Source organism: Rattus rattus, chromosome 2, assembly GCF_011064425.1.
Source record: "Rattus rattus isolate New Zealand chromosome 2, Rrattus_CSIRO_v1, whole genome shotgun sequence".
In the NCBI taxonomy this organism is placed as follows: Eukaryota; Metazoa; Chordata; class Mammalia; order Rodentia; family Muridae; genus Rattus; species Rattus rattus.
The window spans coordinates 85138485-85158146 of NC_046155.1; the positions used below are offsets into that span (position 1 = coordinate 85138485).

At 37.6% G+C, this 19662-nt stretch overlaps 1 protein-coding gene across 2 annotated transcripts in view; it reads left to right on the plus strand.

The window, feature by feature from the left end:
* Positions 1-19662, plus strand: part of Pik3c2a (phosphatidylinositol-4-phosphate 3-kinase catalytic subunit type 2 alpha) — a 106632-nt gene that overhangs the window by 3531 nt on the left and 83439 nt on the right. The window contains exon 3 of one of the 2 annotated variants that reach the window (XM_032892828.1): positions 18519-19649. In XM_032892828.1, the coding sequence (XP_032748719.1) occupies positions 18579-19649 (1071 nt within the window). In that variant the 5' untranslated portion in view covers positions 18519-18578. The remainder of the gene's footprint in view (positions 1-18518; positions 19650-19662) is intronic. The other variant, XM_032892829.1, reaches the window with a different exon arrangement.

Sequence of the window (19662 nt, forward strand, 5' to 3'; positions counted from 1 at the left end):
CTCTGTCCACTTAGCAAAACAACAATAATAGGTTCCTCTCCTTGGGCTTGTAGTAACCTCTCTTCCATCCATTTACAGTACAAGTACAGGCATGAATTCCTATGGAGTGGTCCTCAAATCCAATTAGAAGCAGTTGGTTGTCCCCATAACAGCTGTGCTGGCTAATTTGCATCAATAAAGCAGGCTGAGCAAGCTATGGGGAGCAAGACAGTAATCAGTGCCCTCTCCATCTGCTCCTGCCTCCAGGTTCCTGCCCTGTTTGAGTTCTTGCCCTGCCTTCCTTCAATGATGAACAGTGACTGGAAGCATAAACAAAATAAGCCCCCCACCCCCTGTTTGCTTTATTGTTCGTGTGTTTCATTACAGCAATAGTAACCCTAACTAAAACAACAGCCATGCAACTATTGCATCAGTGGGCACGTCTCGGCCAAAAGATTGGTATTGTAGCTCACAGGATTCATAGCAGAGTAAGGGTGTTGATAACATTTCTCTTGTAGTAACCTGCACAATGCCTTCTGACATCATAAAAAATAGACAGCAAGGAGGAAGTTTCCAGCTCAGTTCTAGCTTGATGTTTGCATGTCTTGCAATCAAAAATGTTTTGTGTCTTCAGCGATAGTGTCTTACTACTAAGATCTGGTTAGCAACTAAAAGCAATGCAATAACCTATTATTAAGGGGGAAGAGGAGCTTTGGCTACTTCCTTATCCAACAAATCGATTAAAGGGTATCTTATACCATCCCTGGCACTAGGATTTTTGTTTTAAATTGTTGGGACATTATTCATTTGGGATCTTACTGTGTAGCTTTGGTCTGTAATTTTCAAGGTTGAGATGCCTCAAACTCAGAGATCTGCCTTCTATCTCCTGACTGCTGAAGTTAAAAGCATGTGCCACTATGCCTAGCCTATGTCTTCTTTCTGATGTGATAGATTAAAAAAGAACAAGATGTACACATAGACATTTTAACAGTTAAGGGAAATAAATGCAACTGTGAACAACTTTCTGGGTTTCTTTTTTGCTTTTGTAGATAGAGTCTCATGAAGCTTATGCTAACCTCAGATTGTAGGTGAGGACCACCTTGAAGTCTAGCTCTTCCTGTGTTCTAACAAGTGTTAGGATGGCAGGTACCACCATAACTGACCTTGGATTTCTTTTTAACTATTTTGGTACAAAATAAATGGAATTTTAAAACACTTTTAAAATAGATTTGAAAGCAGTTTTTGTTGGCTTAGCTGTAGGTATTTATCTTTGAACTTTGAGACTATATTAAAATACTATTTAATTAACATCCTTACTGTTAAACAGTAATGCTTTCTGAAAGTCTTACTGTGAAATTGAGTCATATACTTTAGCTCAGATTGGCCCAGAACCTACTATGTAGGACCGATTGGCTTTGAATTCATAGTAGTTTTCATGCCCCAGCCCTTCAAGTACTCCATTATAGCCGTGAAGCACCACATCTAGCTTTAGTATTGAGATCCAGTCTTTCTATGCAATACAGGTTGTCCTGGAACTAACTTGCTGTCCTGTTTCAGCCTCCTAAGTACCTGGGATTACAGCCATGCACCAGTATACCTAGCTTAACAGTTACACTATAGAAAAAAGCAAATATTTCACTTCGTTTGATATAGTTGAGATTTGTTAGAAACAAACATTAGAAGTAGATAACTTAGACCAGTGGTTCTTAACCTGTGGGGTGCAACTCCTTTGAGGGTTGCATGACCCCCTTTTACAAGGGTCACCTAAAACATCAGAAAACATTAGATAGATATTTACATTGCTATTCATAATAGCAACAAGATTACATTATAAAATAGCAACAAAAAATGTTTTGGTTGGGGGTCATTACTACATGAGGAACAGTGTTAGGGCTACAGTGTTAGGAAGGTGGAGAACCACTCACTGAGACCACAACATGAGAGCCTGATGTATGCATTGATTATAGCTTACATAATGCTGTTATTCCTCAAGACCTTATTATTCAGATAAATAGTGAATATTCTTGTTTTCTTGGAGAAGAAAAGGAGGTATAATTATTTTATGACTTATTTAGCATAGTGTCTAGAAAGGCACTGTTTGAACCCAGGTCCTGCAATACTGGTCCAGTGTTCTTTTCATTGTGTTTCTTAAATTGGTGTTTGAATATTTACATATGTAACATGTAGCACAGTTTTGGAGTATGTATTAAAGAATAAGCAAGTTTATAGTCCAACCTGGAAAGACCAATTATAATCCATATGACATTTTTCTGAGATAGGGTCACAGAGTGCAGGTTGGCCTTGAATTTGCTATGTGGCCTTGAACTCTTAATCTTCCTGCTTCTACTCCCCAAGTACTGGCATTACAGGTGTGCACAGCTGGTTCTTTCCTTCCCTTTCTTCTTCCCTCCCATTTTGAGACAGGGTCTCAAAATTATAGCCTGTGCTGGGCTTGAACTTAGAGTAATTCTACTGTCTTAGCTTCATGAATGTTGGAGTTACATTATATGCTACTACATGTATCTAAGAAATCATTATTAAAGTTCCACTGTGTAATGAGAAAATAAAGCAAAACCACAATCTTCTTTCCAGGTGAGAGGAAATGAATGAGAGGAGACTCTCAAGTGGAGCTCAGCGCTGGTAGTGCCTTCTGCTGAGGAGGGAATGACACAAGACTGATTTTGTTTTTGTTTCAAAAAATTCAGTCTACTTAGAAATCAGGAAAATACTTTTCAAATGTTCTATTTTCAGTTTGGGAGAATAAGTAAACATGTATGCTCTTCCCACAAGATAAGCTCTTACAGAGATCTAACTATTCTTAGAAACAAAATTACAGTGCCGTGAGTAACTGTAACTGCATTGGTTTATTTATTAGGCCACTTTATCTGTGTTCATAGTAGAATGTATGACTGTTCTAACAAACACTTCATAGTTTAATGTATAAATCAGTTTTAGACTACAGTGCTAAGTGAGAAAAGGATGCTTTTTAGCTCCAGGGAATATATAGTGTTGTACTTTCTTTTCTGTTCTGTTCTGTTCTGTTCTGTTCTGTTCTGTTCTGTCTTGTCTTTTCTTTTCTTTTCTCTTTTCTCTCTTTCTTTCTTTCTCTCTTTCTCTCCCTCTCTCTCTCTCTCTCTCTCTCTCTCTCTCTCTCTCTCTCTCTCTCTCTCTTTCTTTCTTTCTGGAGTGGGAGACAGATTCTCACTGTCAACCTAGAGTAGACTTGAGTGCCTTCCAATCCTTCTGCCTTAGTCTCTGAATGCTGAAATTACATGTGTGTATCCCATATTTGACTGACCCTCAGTCAAATGAGGGAATGACCCTCTTTGGTCGGAATAGACCTCTTCCCTTCCTCCTTTTGCATGCTAGATGAGTTTTCAGACTAGATTTTGTACATGTTCTCACTCTGTAGCCTAGGGTTGGCCTTAAACTTACGGCATTTCTGCCCCCAGCCTTGTAAATGTAAGGATTATAGGTGTGAAATACTACATACACCCTACTAACTGCAGTTGGTTTTTTTGGTTTTGTGGTGTGTGTGTGTGTGTGTGTGTGTGTGTGTTTTTTTTTTTCTTTTTTTTTTTGAGCTGGGGACGAACAGGGCCTTATGGTTTGCTAGGCAAGCGCTCTACCACTGAGCCAAATCCCCAACCGTGTTGGGTTTTTTTTTGCTTCACTCATAGTTACTGAGGTATGTTTTACATATGAAAATCCATAAATCTATTTATCTAGACATCTGTGCACCCAAACTGAGCACTTCTGTTGATGATGGAAAACAGCAGTCACAGAACTGCACAACAGCAGTTAGGACAGAGAATGTGGGACTAGGGATATGGCTCCATTGCTAGAGTTATGCCTAGCATTTGTGGAGTTCTTTGATCAAGCTTGATGGCTTACACCTGCAGTCATAGTGCTCAATAGATAAGAGGTAAGAAGATCAGGAGTTTATGGTTATCCTTTGCTACTTGGTATAGTGAGTCTGGGGCAACCTGAGCTACACAAGGATGCTGTCAGCAAAAAGGAGGGAGGGAAGAAGGAAGAGACAGACCATATTTTCATCACTCAAAAAGATTGTGTCTGTTTTGAGTAACAGTCTAGTTTTGTAGATCAAACTGGCCTTGGCTTTGAACTCTTGATCCTCCTGCCTCAGCCTCCTGAGAGCTAGGATTAAAAGCATGTAACTCTAGACTCGGTGGGTACATGATACTGGGACTTTAACCCAGGGCCTTGCACCTACTAGATGAGAACTCTGCTATTGACATTCAGTCAGTCTGTCTGCCTGTCCTTCCCCCCCCCCCCACACATGAACATTTGCTCATTTATAGTTTAGTGTCATGTTATAATGTTGTCTACACCACTGTCTGTTTAGAAAAACTACTGCAAAATGAGACTGCCCATTAAGTAGTAACTATCCATGCTCCTACCTCCTATATTCCTTAATAACCATTATTCAACTTTCTGTCTCCCTATCTTCTTATTCCAGATATTTCCTGCATGGAAATAGACTGCATTTGTTCCTTTTGTTTGGTTTATTTCACTTAGTATAATGCCCTTAAGGATCATCCATGTTACAATATTCTTCATTACTTTTTATGACTAGATGATATTCTGTTCTGTGCATATGCCACATTTTGTATATCCATGCATTGATGGATACATGGTTATTTCCACCTGTTGGCTATTGTAAATAATAGTGTTTATACCAAGATTGCACAGTTTGGACCCCACAGTGTCCTTTAAACAGATTGATGTGTAAATTAAATCTGTTTTTGGTGCTTTTGATTAGGAGTAGAATTGATAGCGCAAACAATAATTATGTTTACATTTTGAAGGAAGCACACAAAAGTGTTTTTTAGAATGGCTGCCCCATTTTGCATCCCTTACCAGCAAAATATGAGAGTTTCTGCATATATTTGCTACTACTTCATATTTTCCATTATAGTTTCCATATAGCTATCAAGTAGATTTGACATGTGACTGGTTGTAGGTTTGTATCTCCCTTCTGACTAGTGTTGCTCAGCATCTTTTCATGGGCTTGAACTTCTTAGTGTTTACAGCACATCAATGCTTATTTTAATGATTGGACACACACATGCACGCACACACATATACACACATACACATATATCTATACATCATATTCTTCATGCATGCTAGGTAAGCACTCTTATCAACTAAGCCACGTTCCCAGCCTAACTCAGTTTTTTTTTTTTTTTTTTTTTTGGTTCTTTTTTGGAGCTGGGGACCCAACCCAGGGCCTGCGCTTCCTAAGCGCTCACCACTGAGCTAAATCCCAACCCCCCTAACTCAGTTTTTATTATTACTGTTTTTTGTAATTCTTAGTTGTATTTCTCAGTTTTAATTTTTCTACTCTTTTAAGCCATTTTGGAAATGGAGGCATGTTTTGTAATATTTAACACAAAAGATTTACTGTTATTTGTCATGTTGAAATTTTGGTAATGCCAAAGTATATTTAATGATTCATGTCAAATGAATGAACAGAAAAGTAGTACAAAGTTCAGTAATTATCTCCATCAAGAACTTCTGTTGGGAAACCAAGTTAGATTGCAAACTTTGTGGTTAGCATGTTGCCTTTCAGAAGAAGCTTCTTTCTGTGAGTGGGTCTTCTCTTCCTTGAGCTTCCCCCAGCTCATATATAGTAGATCCCTATAGACACAGATGGTTGTTGTGGCTGAGTGTCCTGGATGTTTAGAATGTTGAGAGTGGAACAATGATTAGTGATAATTAGGTTACAGTATGCCATGCTTTTTGTCATGACTTAGTATACTCCTCGTTAGTATACTTGTACAAAACATTTTGAATTTTAAATTTTAAAAATAGGGGGCTGGAGAGATGGCTCAGTGGTTAAGAGCACTGACTGCTCTTCCAGAGGCCCTGAGTTCAAATCCCAGCAACCACATGGTGACTTACAACCATCTGTAATGAATCTGATGCCCTCTTCTGGTGTGTCTGAAGATACCTATAGTATACTCATATAAATAAAATCTTTAAAAAAAAATATGAGCTAGTAAGAAAGCGTAATGGGTAAAGGAGCTTGTCACCAAGCCTGACAACCTGAGTTGGATCCCTGGTACCTATGTGGTGGAGAGAACCAATTCTTAAGGTGCTATGGCATGAGTACCCCTACACACCTCACACAACAACAACAATAATATTAATAATTTAACTGAAATAAAGACAGGTAAGATTAGTTGCCTTCCACTTTATTCTTGAACTTTCATGCTCCTCTATTTACAGTTTGTTTGGCAAGCAATTTACCCACTGAGCTGTCTCACTGCCTCTCACCTGGCAGGTACTGGAGCTCTGGAGAGTCTTACCTGCATTTTGGTCTTTTTGTTTGTCTTCCTCCTTTTGAGACAGGGCTACACTATGTATAGGTGGAGCAAGCTGACATTAAAATCAATAGTAATCCTCCTGCCTCTGGCTCCTGAGGCTGCAAGTGCAAGTGTAAAACACCATGCTCTGCTTTACCTGTCTTTAAGATCATGAAGAATCTTGGGGAAACTTAATTTTTCCCATGCCTAATTTTTTTCCACTACTGACTAAAAACAACATCCACCTTACCAACAAAATGATTCTTTGTTTTTCTGTTTCACATACTCTCTAAACTCAGCATGTTTGTTTAAATTAAACCATTTCTAACATTTCCACTGCCACCATCCTTATGCCAAGCCATTGCTAGTCCCCTCATTTATCTGCATATTTATCTCTTGGATCTCCCTGTTTCCCTCCCTCTCTGCCAAGAAATCCATGACCCGTTCCATGCTAGGCAAAACTCTGTTATTGAGCTATATCCCAAGCCCTCGATTTTTGTTTTTGTTATTTTCTACAGAACAGTAGGGAATTTTGAACAGTGTAATTTCATGTGCTTAAAGTTTGTCTTCCTGTTATAGTGTTAAGTACAGTAAAGTGTCTCCAACACTACATACTCTTATTGTCAGATTTTTCAAGGTTCAGTGAAGGGCAAAGAAGTTTGATATGTAATCTTAATGATTGAACTTTTTTTTCTGTTTTGTGTCTAGACATTGAATCTTAATCCTTCAGCCTCAGCTAATTTAATTCCATCTTTATCAAAACATTTTACCAAATTCATAAAGAAAAATTAAGTTTGATTCAAGTGAAAAACTTTCATTGTGTCAGACTGTAAGGCAGACATATTACTGCACATTTAATATAAATTAAATTAAGAAAGAATTAAAACTTGCAAATCAAGTTTGATGTTGAAATGCTGGTGTTTGAGTAGATCTTACCATTCAGTGGATAACAACTTCATTTACTTGAGAAATTGGTTCCCTGAGAGGTGAAATGCCTAATCAAAGCTGAAGCACAACTATGATAAGACCCAGTAATCAGTCTCAATCTCAGTCAGCTGTTCTCCCCCCAACCCGAGCCCTGTCTTTCTCTGTCTGTGTGTCCGTCTCTCTCACTTTAAACTCATGGTAGTCCTTTCTCAGCCTCCTCACTGCTGAGATTACAGATGTATGCCAGTGGTTCTCAACCTTCCTAACCTGTGACCTTTTAATACAGTTCCTCATGTTTTGGTGACCCCCAACTATAAAATTATTTCATTGCTACTTCATAACATTAATGTTGTTACTGTTATGAATTGTAATGTCAATATCTATTTTCTGGTGGTCTTAGGTGACCCCCGTGAAAGTTTTGTTTTTCTACCAGCCCCCAAAGGGCTTGCTACACACAGGTTGAGAATCACTGCTCTATGCCCTGCTGTCAAGTTTGTTTGGTTCTTTATAGTTGTTTATCACAAGGGTTATATAATGTATGAACTAGGTATAAGTAATGAGTATAGTAACTTAGCTTATTATAAAAATCTAGGAGGATTCAGATTTAGATTATCTAGGGTATTTAAAACTTAAATCTTCTCAAACTGCAAATAGATAAAAAGAATCATGACATCTCATCAGTAAAATATAGATTCTGAACACTGATGTCCTATAGAACTCTGTTGTCAGTCTCTCTAACTAGCTTGTCCTGTCTCTAGAAAGTTCTTACAGTCCTGCTTTCTGTCTTTTGTGTTTCAGATCTGCCTTACTCATCTCACCTCTGAAGTCACCTCTGAAGGCATAATGCCCATGAGATTATCCTCATGTCATACATGAACTATACATTGAAAGGCAGCTCCCCAAACCACCCTTAGGTTTGATAATCTGTTAGGATACATAAACCATATAGAACAATGTTAAACTTGTGGTTAATGGTAATTGCAGGGTAAGGATAGATTAAAATCAGCTAAGGAAGAGCATGTAGAGCAAAGTCTAGGAATGTTCCCAACGTGGAACTTCTAGTAGTTTTCCCCTGTGAAGTAAGTTGTGTTATACTCCTAACTATCAGTGTATAATAGTATACCTGGGATATTGGCAACCAGGGATTCTCACATGAGTTTCAGGAACCATGCTTCATTGCATAGGCACAGTGGTAGAGTGCCCATGGTGTTGTTGAACTCAGTCTCCAGGTTGAATTAAGATTACCCTTTATCACCTAAAGTTTTTTCTACCCCAAATCATATAGTTGGTTATTACATATGACCAGTCACACACTAAGCAATAACATTCCTAGGTATGCCAAAATAGGCTTCCTTTTGGACAAGGCTAAATTATTTATATATAATATATAAAATTACAGCTTCTTTCCTCTAGTCAGGCATGGTAACAACTGACTAGAAGGGGAAGCAGGAGTTCAAGGCCAGCCCAAAATACATAAGATAAAAATACAACCCTTCACAAACAATCCTTTACTTCCTTTAAGAATCATCTATGGAATAATTTGATTTGATACTAACTTCACGAGTATTACTAAGGGAGTTACAGGTAGTTGTGAGTTGCATTGGATCTCATAATTTCTCTCTGGGAACTGAACTCTGATCCTCTTCAAGAGCAGTACATACTTTTAACTACTATTTCTAGTCCTGTGTAATTTAATTTAATTTAATGTTTTTGTTTTGTTTTGTTTTCTTTGATGATAAGGATTCACTATGTAGACCAGGTTAGCCTTGAAGTCAGAACTCTGTCTCTGTCTCTGCCTCCTGAGTGCTGTGATCAAAAGCATGTGCCACTACACCTAGCTTAAGTGGATTTTTGTTTGTTTTTGAAACAGATTCACATGCAGTTCTGGTTATTCTGGAACCTAGACTAGGCTATCTTCCAACTCATAAAGATCCCCCCTGCCTTTGCCGCCCAAGTGCTTTAATTAAAGGCATGCACCACGGTGCCTGTCCCTGAGTGAAATTTTAGGACAATGTATTTCAATAAATCTGTTTCTCATAAAGTCGCTAAAGAGCCTTTCAATTCCCTCAGGTTTCTGTGTTTTTTATGAACTCTTTCCAGTCCTTATACTATCTATAGATTTTGACAATACTGACCATTTTCTTAGAACATTTTATTCCTGTATTTCCCTATCATATCTTTTCTTGTTTTTGTGTCCTACTTGAGCATTATTGGGTTTCTTGATTTCTCTCTTTTCTTTACAGTCTCTAAGGGTGGTATCAATTGCTTTTTTGTCTTTAGGTCTTCAGGTGTTCATAGATGTCACCTAGGGTTTTCTTTTTAATCTCTAGTCAAATTACTCTCTTGAACTCTAGGCCAAGCAGAGAGGACGTATACTCATAGGAACTTCACAGTAGTAATGTATTTTGATCCAACTAAAAGGAATCATGTGGCTTTGAAAAATCAAAGCATGTATATGATTGTCATCTGATTGAGAAAGAAATTGGTAGCTTAATGTTTGTCCAATTTAAGATAGCTCCCAGGCTAGAATATGGAGCTTGCTCAGTACATGTGAAGTCTCAGATTCAATCCCTAGCACTATTCCCAAATCCCTAGAAATACCAAGATACGTGGGGCTCACAATACACTTTGGGAGGCTGAGGTAGATGGATTACCAGGGTTCATGACCAAATTTTGTCTCAAAAGACAAAACATTGAGAAGAAGAAAAATATATATAATTATATTTTGGTTCTATGTAAGGTGTATATTAAATATATTGTTTAGACTTGGGTACATCTCAATATGCAAATATTCTAAAATTTGAAATAGTACTTATCCCAAGCATTTCAGATAGAAGGGTAGTCAGCCAGTATTTTGACTTTGCTATTTGATTCTGTTACTTCTTTTTCTGACCTTATTGTACTATCTAGAACTGGTTAAAATGCTGAATTAAGGTAGTAGGTGGTTGACAATCCTGCATATGAATAATTTCAAGGTTTCCCATTAAGTGTGAGTTGTTGATATCTTCAATGAAGGAAGGAGCTTCCTTTCTGCTTATCACCAGTTAAAATATCTACCATAATAAGCACATTTTATTTATAGTACTTGTTTTAATTTTTTGTTTTCGTGACAGACTAGTCTTGAGCTCTGTTGTGTAGCTGAGGATGCTGTGGTTTGAATTGCAGCAGCCCCACATAGTAACTAACAACTCTTTGTAATTCCAGTACCAAGGGGGCTTGACACTTTCTTCTGGCTACCATGGGCACTGCTTCCATGTAGTACACAGACATATATGCAATTTGAAGTACTCATACACATAAAGTAAAATACATAGCTGAGGATGGCCATGAACTCCTGACTTCCCTCTACCTCCTGAGTTCTGGGATTGCAGGCTTGTGCTTCCATACCAATTTTAATTTTTCTCTGCTTGGTCATTATTGCCAGTAGCTTACCAGTTTCCTGTTGTATCTTTGTTACTGTTTTTTTTTCCCTCTGATCTTTATTAATCTCATCTATTTGACTATAAAGTTTTAAATTTCATAAAATAGTTTCTTAGTTCTTACTTGCCCATTTATGCGTGGGGAATATAGTTTGGTATACAGGCTTGGAGTAGTTTAATTGTCATTGTCTCAACAAGTGAAAGTATATTAGCTAGCTTTACTTTTGTGAACTGCTTATTCAAACCCTTTCATTTTACTACAGTATTGTCAATTATTTTCCCCTATTGGTTCCTTATTATACATTGGAGGATTAATTCCTGCTGTACAGTGTAAGAAATTCTTTTCAGGTTATTGTTTCCCACAGACATTTTATAGTTAAACTTTTTGTTTTTTGAGACAGGGTTTCTCTCTGTAGCCCTGACTGTCCTAGAACTCGCTCTATAGACCAAACTGGCCTCAAACTCACAGAGATTTGCCTCCTGAGTACTGGGATTAAAGGCTTATGCCATCACTGCACAGCACGGTTATTTTATTTTATTTTTTATTTCAATTTTCATCATTGAGCAGAGTGCAGGGTACATAGTATATATCTAGGAAACATCATTGAGGAAGTGAACCCATTTCATGGTGCTTCCCTTTGTCATTAATATTAAAATGTTTATGTACCAGACTGAAGAGATGACTGAGTGGTTAAGAGTACCTAGTATCCTTGCAGAGAGTTTAGTTCAGTTTCCAGTTATATAGCAGTTTATACCAATCTGTAACTCCAGTGCCAGGGGATCTGAAACACTCTTCTGTCCCCTGTGGGCAAAAATTCAAATACAAATGGCACACATACATACATGTAGGCAAATATTCATATACATAAAAATAACTTTTAAAAATGTATGTACCCCAAATGTTATGAAAATTTCATGTGGTTTATAGGTTTTGAACCAAGATAGGGAGGCCTTCTCTGTGCAGTAGCTATACATAAATTCTTATTTTTTCTTTTTATGACTTTTCTTACACCTAAATATATTTTTAAAAATGTTATACCTGTGAGTGTTTCACCTGCATGTATGCATACACACTTCTTGCATGCCTGGTGCCCTCAGAGACCAAAAGAGAGTATTGGACCCCTTGGAAATAGCATTAGAGCTAGTTGTAAATTACCATTTGGGTTCTGAGAATTGAACCCAGGTCTTATGCAAGAGCAGCTAGTGCTTTTAACTGCTAAACCATCTCTCCAGCCACCACATACGTACGTATGTACGTACATACATACGTACGTACATACATACATACATACATACATACATACATACTCTATATTGTTGATTATGAATGCATTCTCTGTGGTAGGTGTGAATGCATGCAGATGCAGAGCCCAGAACATGTCATAAGGTGCCTTCCTTTCTCACTTTTCCACCTTATTTTGAGGGATAGGATCTTTCATTGAGCCTGAATGTGTCATCCTGTGTATGCTAAGATGGCTGGTTAGCAAGCTCCTGGACTCTGCTTGTCTCCACCCAAATGCTCCGTTTTTTGGGCATATGCTACAATGTTTTGTTGTTGGGTTTTTTTGTTTTTGTTTTTGGTGGTGGTGGTTTTGTTTTTGGTTTGGTTTTTTGGTTTTGATTTTTTAAAGACAGGGTTTCTCTGTGTAGTCTTGGCTGTCCTGGAACTCCACTAGGCTGGCCTCAAACTCATAGAATCTGCCTGTCTCTGGCTCCCAAGTGCTGGTACTAAAGGCATGTGCCCCTACACTGGGTTCCATGCTCACTTTTTATGTGGATGCTGGAGATTTGAACTCAGGTCCTCTTACTGAGCAAGCACTCTTACCCCCTAAGCCATCTCTCTAGCTCCATAAATGCATTGTTTATAGAATGTTAAGTTTATAATTCTAGAATATTGTTAATTGGAAGTTACATACTTTTTAAAAAGTTACATAACATACAAAAATTATGAAGACTGCTGGGGATATAACTCAGTGGTATGTTATTGCCTCAGATATCTCAGTGGCCTCCGATATTTTTGGTTTGACTTCTTTGTTCCTTTCTTTTATCCTCCCTCCCTCTCTCCCTCCCTCCCTCCCTCCCTCCCTCCTTCCTTCCTTCCTTCCTTCCTTCCTTCCTTTCTTCCTTCCTTCCCTTTGTTTTTGTTGTGGTTTTGGTTTTTGGGTTTTTCGAGACAGGGTTTCTCTGTGTAGCCTTGGCTGTGCAGGAACTTACTACATAGACCAGGCTAGCCTCAAACTCAAAGAGATCTGCCTTCCTCCACCTCTTGAGCACTGGGTTCAAAGGTGTGCACCACTACCATCAGGCTGGTTTGATTTCTTGTGTTGCAAAAAAATTAAAATAAAATTACAATAAGTAAAAAAAAATATGGTAGCTTTTATGTAAAGGCTGTATTATCTATAGACTTAAATAAAAAGAAAATCTGTTTTGCTTTGTTTTGTTTCCCAAATGGTAAGCATTTGAATTGCTTTTCTGCCTTGAGGAAGGAGATGGCTATTGGGAACGGTTTTATCATACATCTTGTTACTGTGCAGAAGGTATAGTGCTTGTTTGCCCTTTTTCTCTGCTAAACCTTTTCTTCTAAACTATGACTCTGGACTGTGCACACAAGTGACTAGTTTGCTGGGTGTGGTGATGCAGGCTGGAATCCCAGTAGCATTAACATGTAATCTCAGCAACATGGGAGAAACAGAAGGATTAAAGTTCATCCTTAGCTGCTTAGTATGTAGCTAACGTAGGCTCTGCTACATGAAACTGTATCAAAGAACTTAAAGCAAAGGCTAAGTAGTCTCTTGGGATACGGAAGTATAAAATAAACCTCAAATTCCAAAGACTCAATACTAAAAGAAGAAAATACTCTTATTTATTTTCATATTGATTATCTGTAATGTGATAATTTGGATATAGTAGAAAAGTATGTTAAAATTATTTCATCTATTCGTTTTTATTAATAAAATTGATGACATTTTAAAATTTCCATTTAAACTCTTTGTCTTCCATTTTATCTTTGTGATAAATTAGTGTTTAATACCAAAGTACTTGGTTTATCCTTTGAGATGAGTTCTCCTTCCCATGAATTAGAGATAGAATAGTCTCTTTTCATCTACTGGTATTTCTGTCTTTAACAGAGGTGGAACATCTATTTTTAGTTCTCCGTTGCCATATTCCTTCTAGTGTTTAAGATAATTGCCTCTCCCTGTTTATTCTGAACCCAACCATCTGATTTTTTTAAGTAGAGAGTGAATCATTAATAAAAGGTTCTTTTTTGCCTGATTTTTCTTTTCCAACTTTTTTTTATTTATTTTTTATTTATTTACTTTTTTCCCCAGTCATTAAATTTTTGACTGTAGAAGAAAGAATTCTTGTCCGTCAGTGAAATTATAAATGTGCCAGTCATTTGTTGCTGGTAAATTAACCAACAAATTGTGTGTGTTAATGACCACTTAGAGGTGCTACCTGCCTTGTATAGAATTGAAGCAAAGTTTATCACTGTCTTCAGACACACAGATTCCATTATAGATGGTTGTGAGTCTCCTTGTGGTTGCTGGGAATTGAACTCAGGACCTCTGGAAGAGCAATCAGTACTCTTAACTGCTGAACCATCTCTCCAGCCCCACAAAATTATCACTACAGGAAAAAGTAGTTCAAGATTGAGGAAGAAATTTGATATTTATGATGAATAAGTTAGGGTGATTTAAGCCTATACTGGTTCCAGGTAATTTAAAAGTGTATCATCTAAGTTAGTAATGCTTGAATATTTTCCACACTTGCTGCCTGCTCTCCATAGATAGAAATGTGTAGATACTTAACCACGATTTTTACTAAGCATTAGTAACTGCAATTTCCACAATTGTATGTGTGGGGTGTGTGTGTGTGTGTGTGTGTGTGTGTGTGTGTGTGTGTGTGTGTAAGTGTAAAAGCCAGAAAGCCAGAAGTCAACCTTGGTTGTCGGTACTGTCCGTCTTTTGTTTGAGGCAGAGTCACTCACTGGAAGTTAACTGAGTAGGCTAGACTGGCTGGCCAGTAAGCACCTGAGCACCAGGGATCCATCTACCTGTAACTACCTCCCCAGACTTGGGATTACAAGCCTGTACAGTCATGCGTGGGTTTTTATGTGGATGCTTGGGATCAAACCTAGGCACAGTGGCACGCACTTTACTGACTGAACCGTCTTCCCAGCTTAATAATTTTATTTCAAATAGTGGCCTAATCAGTCCCATATCATTGTCATATTAGAATAGTGTCTAGTTTTTTTAAATTGATTTTATTGTCTGAGTATTTAAGACAGATTTATGCAACTAGAGCAGAGGCTATCGATGACTCATACTTTTTAAGAGGAGGACCTACTTAGTTTTATAACAAGCCAATGAAATTTGTCTATCACAGATGAAATTTAGTATCCTCATCATTTCGGAGCCTCAAGATGCCTGCAGGCTGAGACTGCTTTCTTAATCAAAATGCTAGAGATACTCAGGGAGATCAGGGGCAAGGCATTTGGACTTAAGGATTCATAAAATTTTATTGCCAGCTACAAAGCTAGACCTGTGACACACCAGAGTCCCTCAGGATCACACTGATTTCTGAAGGCGTAAGGCCTTTTTTGGCCATTTTGTAAATATGCTCCTGACACTCAGATGTCACCTTCAGCCAGGTGGGAATGTAGGCAATAGAGCAGTAGAGCAGAGCCAACCACAGACCCTTTCAAGGAGCATGCATATAAACCACGATGGTGACTGGCAGCAAAGAGAAGTGTGTCTATTGTTAAACTACAATCATTGCTTCTTCATTTTCTTAGTATCTTGTGACATTGAGTTTTTAAATTGTGTATGTGACAGAGTTTAGAAGACCACCTCTAAGAATTGGCTTTCTTTTCAGGAATTGGCATTCTCTTTCAATCATGTAGGTACTGAGAACTTAACTCAAGTTGTCGGGTTTTGCTGTAAGTGCCTTTACCCACCGGCCCTGTTTCTTGTTTTTTTGACAGAGTCTAGTTATACAGTATAAGCTGGACTGGGAACTCATGGTTGGCACCCCCAGAGCTCCCTAGAACTTCATTCCACAGTGTTCTTTAGGGAGCCAACAGGGCCTGGCTAACTATCTTGAATTGTTAAGATGAGAAAGCATTTAGATGAGTAACAAGACTGACTTGTTTTATTTTTCCTGAGGTTTAAATTTAAATTGTAAATGAATGTCTACCACAGAAGGAGCAAGAAACTTTTAAATGAATCCCTGTGTTTTAGGGTATGCAAATGGTGTCCAAAAGTTTGATTAATTAGTTTAATTGCCCTCTTTTAGAGAATTTTAAAGTAGCTATGGCATTTGTGATCAGCAAGTGGTTACCGTGAAAGTTAGTGAAAAATATTAATTATTGCATTTTTTCTTTAATCTGACTTAATTTTTTATCTATAAAAATGAGGCACTTTGAAACAATTCTCACTTGTAAAAGATCATCTATCTCTCTTTTTTTTTTTTTAATTAAAAGAAAAAGCAATTTTTTAGGGCCTTGTTTGATGGGTCAGTGTTTTAAAAGCACTTGTTCTTGCAAAGGACCTGGATTCCATTCCCAGCACTTGCATGGCAGCTCACAGCCGTCTGTGACTCCAGTTTCATGGGATCCAATGTTTTTTGGTAATTTCCATGGATACCAGGCATGCATGTGGTCCACAGATATACATGTAGGAAAAACACCCATCAGATAACATAATAATAAAATTAATAAGAATTTGAAATTTTATTAAATGTGAGTCAGTGTTTTGTATACATGTATGCATACTATCTATGTTAAAATCAGAGTGCCAGAAATGAGCGTTGGATCCTCTGGAACTAGAGTTATAGTTAGGAGCTTTTGTTTTGGTGCTTGGAATTGAACATGGGTCCTCGGAAAGAGCAGCCATTACTCTAGCTCCTCCCTCTGTCTTTTTTGACAGGGTCTCATGGTTTTTTGTTTTCTTTTTTTTTTTCTTTTTCTTTTTTCTTTTTTAATGTATAAAATTATTTATTGTCAATAAATTTTTATTTAAGTGGTTGATTTGATTTCTTTGCTGTCCTTCCAGGCACTCTGAAAATAGCCCTTTCTCAAGGGCATCCAGTTGTACTTTTTAGCCCTGCATAATAAGAACATGGGAGTAATGGGATGAGTAGTCAGTATTCTAGAACCATCTACATATAAAGTAACAACTGGATAAAGATTTGCTCAAAAAATGTTCCCAACAGGTTATTTTGTTTTCTTTTTATTGAACAATAGATGGCTTTTTTTTTTTCTTATATAATCTATCCTGATTACAGTTTTTCCTACCTCTATTCTTTCTAGTGCCTCCTACCTCCAACCCTCCTCCCCCAATCTGGTTCATTTCCTTTCTGTCTCTCAGTAAGAAAACAAACAGGCTGGAGATGGCTCAGCTGTTAAGAGTACTGGCTGTTCTTCTAGAGGTCCTGAGTTCAATTCCCAGCAACCACATGGTGGGAATAACCATCTGTAATAAGATCCAATCTGGTGTATTCTCGTATACATAAAAGAAAGAAATCCTTTAAAAAAACAAGATTCTGGGGTTGGGGATTTCGCTCAGTGGTAGAGCATTTGCCTAGCAAGCGCAAGGCCCTGGGTTCTGTCCCCAGCTCTGAAAAAAAGAAAAAAAAAAAGAAAACAAAAAACAAAAAAACAAGCTTCTAAGGAAAATAATAAAAATATAACAACATAAAATATAAGATGAAACAAAAACTATCACATCAGGGTTGAACAAGACCAAAAAAACAGAAAGAAAAGAGCACATACAAGAATCAGTGTTGGCCTTGAACTGGCAGTGTAGCTGAGGATGACCTCGAATTCCTGATTTTTCTACCTCCATTTAGAATGGTTTTCTTAGATGCATATTTTCATTTGTGCTGAAAAGACTTAAGTTGTAATTTTTTATGGGAACATTATAAGGATAAGTTTTATAGTGATTTTAACTGCATGTAAATTGAAGTATAATCTAAACTGATAAATTGAGTTATGATAAAATTTTCGAGTGGAATATTATAGCTCTTTATAATTTTAAAGCTTGCCCTTCTATTCTAAGCTATGCTATTTTGTACATTTTTAACATTTTGGGGGTTATAACAAAGGCTTAAAAAGTTTTTAAGAGATTTTGATCAAGTAACAGTTGTTTATTTTGTTGACTGATAAAGTTTGCTCTTGGCCAGTATAACAGATAACAAGAAGATCATTACTATTTTGACTTTTTAGCTGTGTAATCATTAGCCTTGCTTTGGAAATATGTGAATGGTACTTATGTAATTTCTTTTTTCTTTTTTTTTTTTTCGGAGCTGGGGACCGAACCCAGGGCCTTGCGCTTGCTAGGCGAGTGCTCTACCACTGAGCTAAATCCCCAACCCGACTTATGTAATTTCATGGCAGTAATAAAACTAGAGTGCCACTGGGAAATGACAGCCATTTTGAGAGTGGACATGACGCCTTTTTAACTTCATTTGCTATGCCAAGTATTTTGATAAGTCAGGAAATGGGGTAAAGTAAGTGTGTTGTTTAAGCATCTTCTGAACCTAAGACTAGATAAGGTGTTATGAGCTTTTACGTTAAGATTTCATGAAACCTTTCATTGTTTTTTATTTAGTGTGTAATTTTTGTAACTAGCTTCAAAATTTTTATTTGTGTTTTGAGACAGCATACTACTAAGTCGTACTGACTGACCTAGAATTCACTATAGAGACCATGCTGGTCACAAACTCAAAAGAAATCTACCTGTCTCTTCCTCTTAAGTGCTGGGGTTATTATAGATCTTTGTCACCACACCCAGCAGGTTTAAACAAAATAAATTTGTGTTTAGAAAATCTAACTGAGTGTTATGTTTATTTTTATGTATAGGTCCTGGTATTTTGGAAGCCACAAGAAAAAAGATTAAGAGATTTGGTCTCTTTTGTGGACATGGCTCAGATTTCCAACAACAGTGAATTTAAACAATGTTCATCTTCACATCCAGAACCAATAAGAACCAAAGATGTGGACAAAGCAGAAGCATTACAGATGGAAGCAGAAGCCTTAGCAAAATTGCAGAAGGATAGACACATGACTGACAGTCCAAGAGGCTTTGAGCTGTCTAACAGCACTAGACAAAGAACACAGGGTTTTAACAAACAGGATTATGATCTCATGGTGTTTCCTGAGTCGGATTCCCAAAAAAGAGCAGTAGATATTGACGTAGAAAAGCTTACCCAAGCTGAACTTGAAAAGATATTGCTGGATGACAATTTTGAAACTAGAAAAACTCCTGCATCGCCAGTTACTCCTGTTCTGAGCCCTTCATTTTCAGCACAGCTGTATCTTAGACCTGCTGTTCAAAGAAGCCAGTGGCCCCCTGGATTATGCGGGCCTTCCACATACACTTTACCTTCTATTTATCCTTCAGCATACAGTAAACAGGCCACATTCCAGAATGGCTTCAGTCCAAGGATGCCTACTTTTCCATCTACAGAGTCTATATATTTAAGACTTCCAGGACAGTCTCCATATTTTTCATATCCTTTGACACCTGCCACACCATTTCATCCACAAGGAAGTTTACCAGTCTATCGGCCACTAGTCAGTCCTGACATGGCAAAACTATTTGACAAAATAGCAAGTACCTCAGAATTTTTAAAAAATGGGAAAGCAAGGACTGATTTGGAGATAGCAAACTCGAAAGCTTCAGTCTGCAATCTACAAATATCTCCAAAGTCTGAAGACATCAATAAATTTGATTGGTTGGACTTGGATCCTCTGAGTAAGCCTAAGATAGACTGTGTGGAAGTGTTAGAACATGAAGAAGAGAAGAAGAATCCAGTTTTGCTAACAGAGGATCCTTGGGATGCTGTTCTTCTTGAAGAGAGATCACCAACATGCCGTCACCTAGAAAGGAAGGTGAATGGAAAATCCCTTTCTGGGGCAACTGTAACAAGAAGCCAGTCTTTAATCGTTCGGACAACTCAAGTTACAAAAGCCCAGAGCCAGGTATCTCAGGTATAACCTCTCC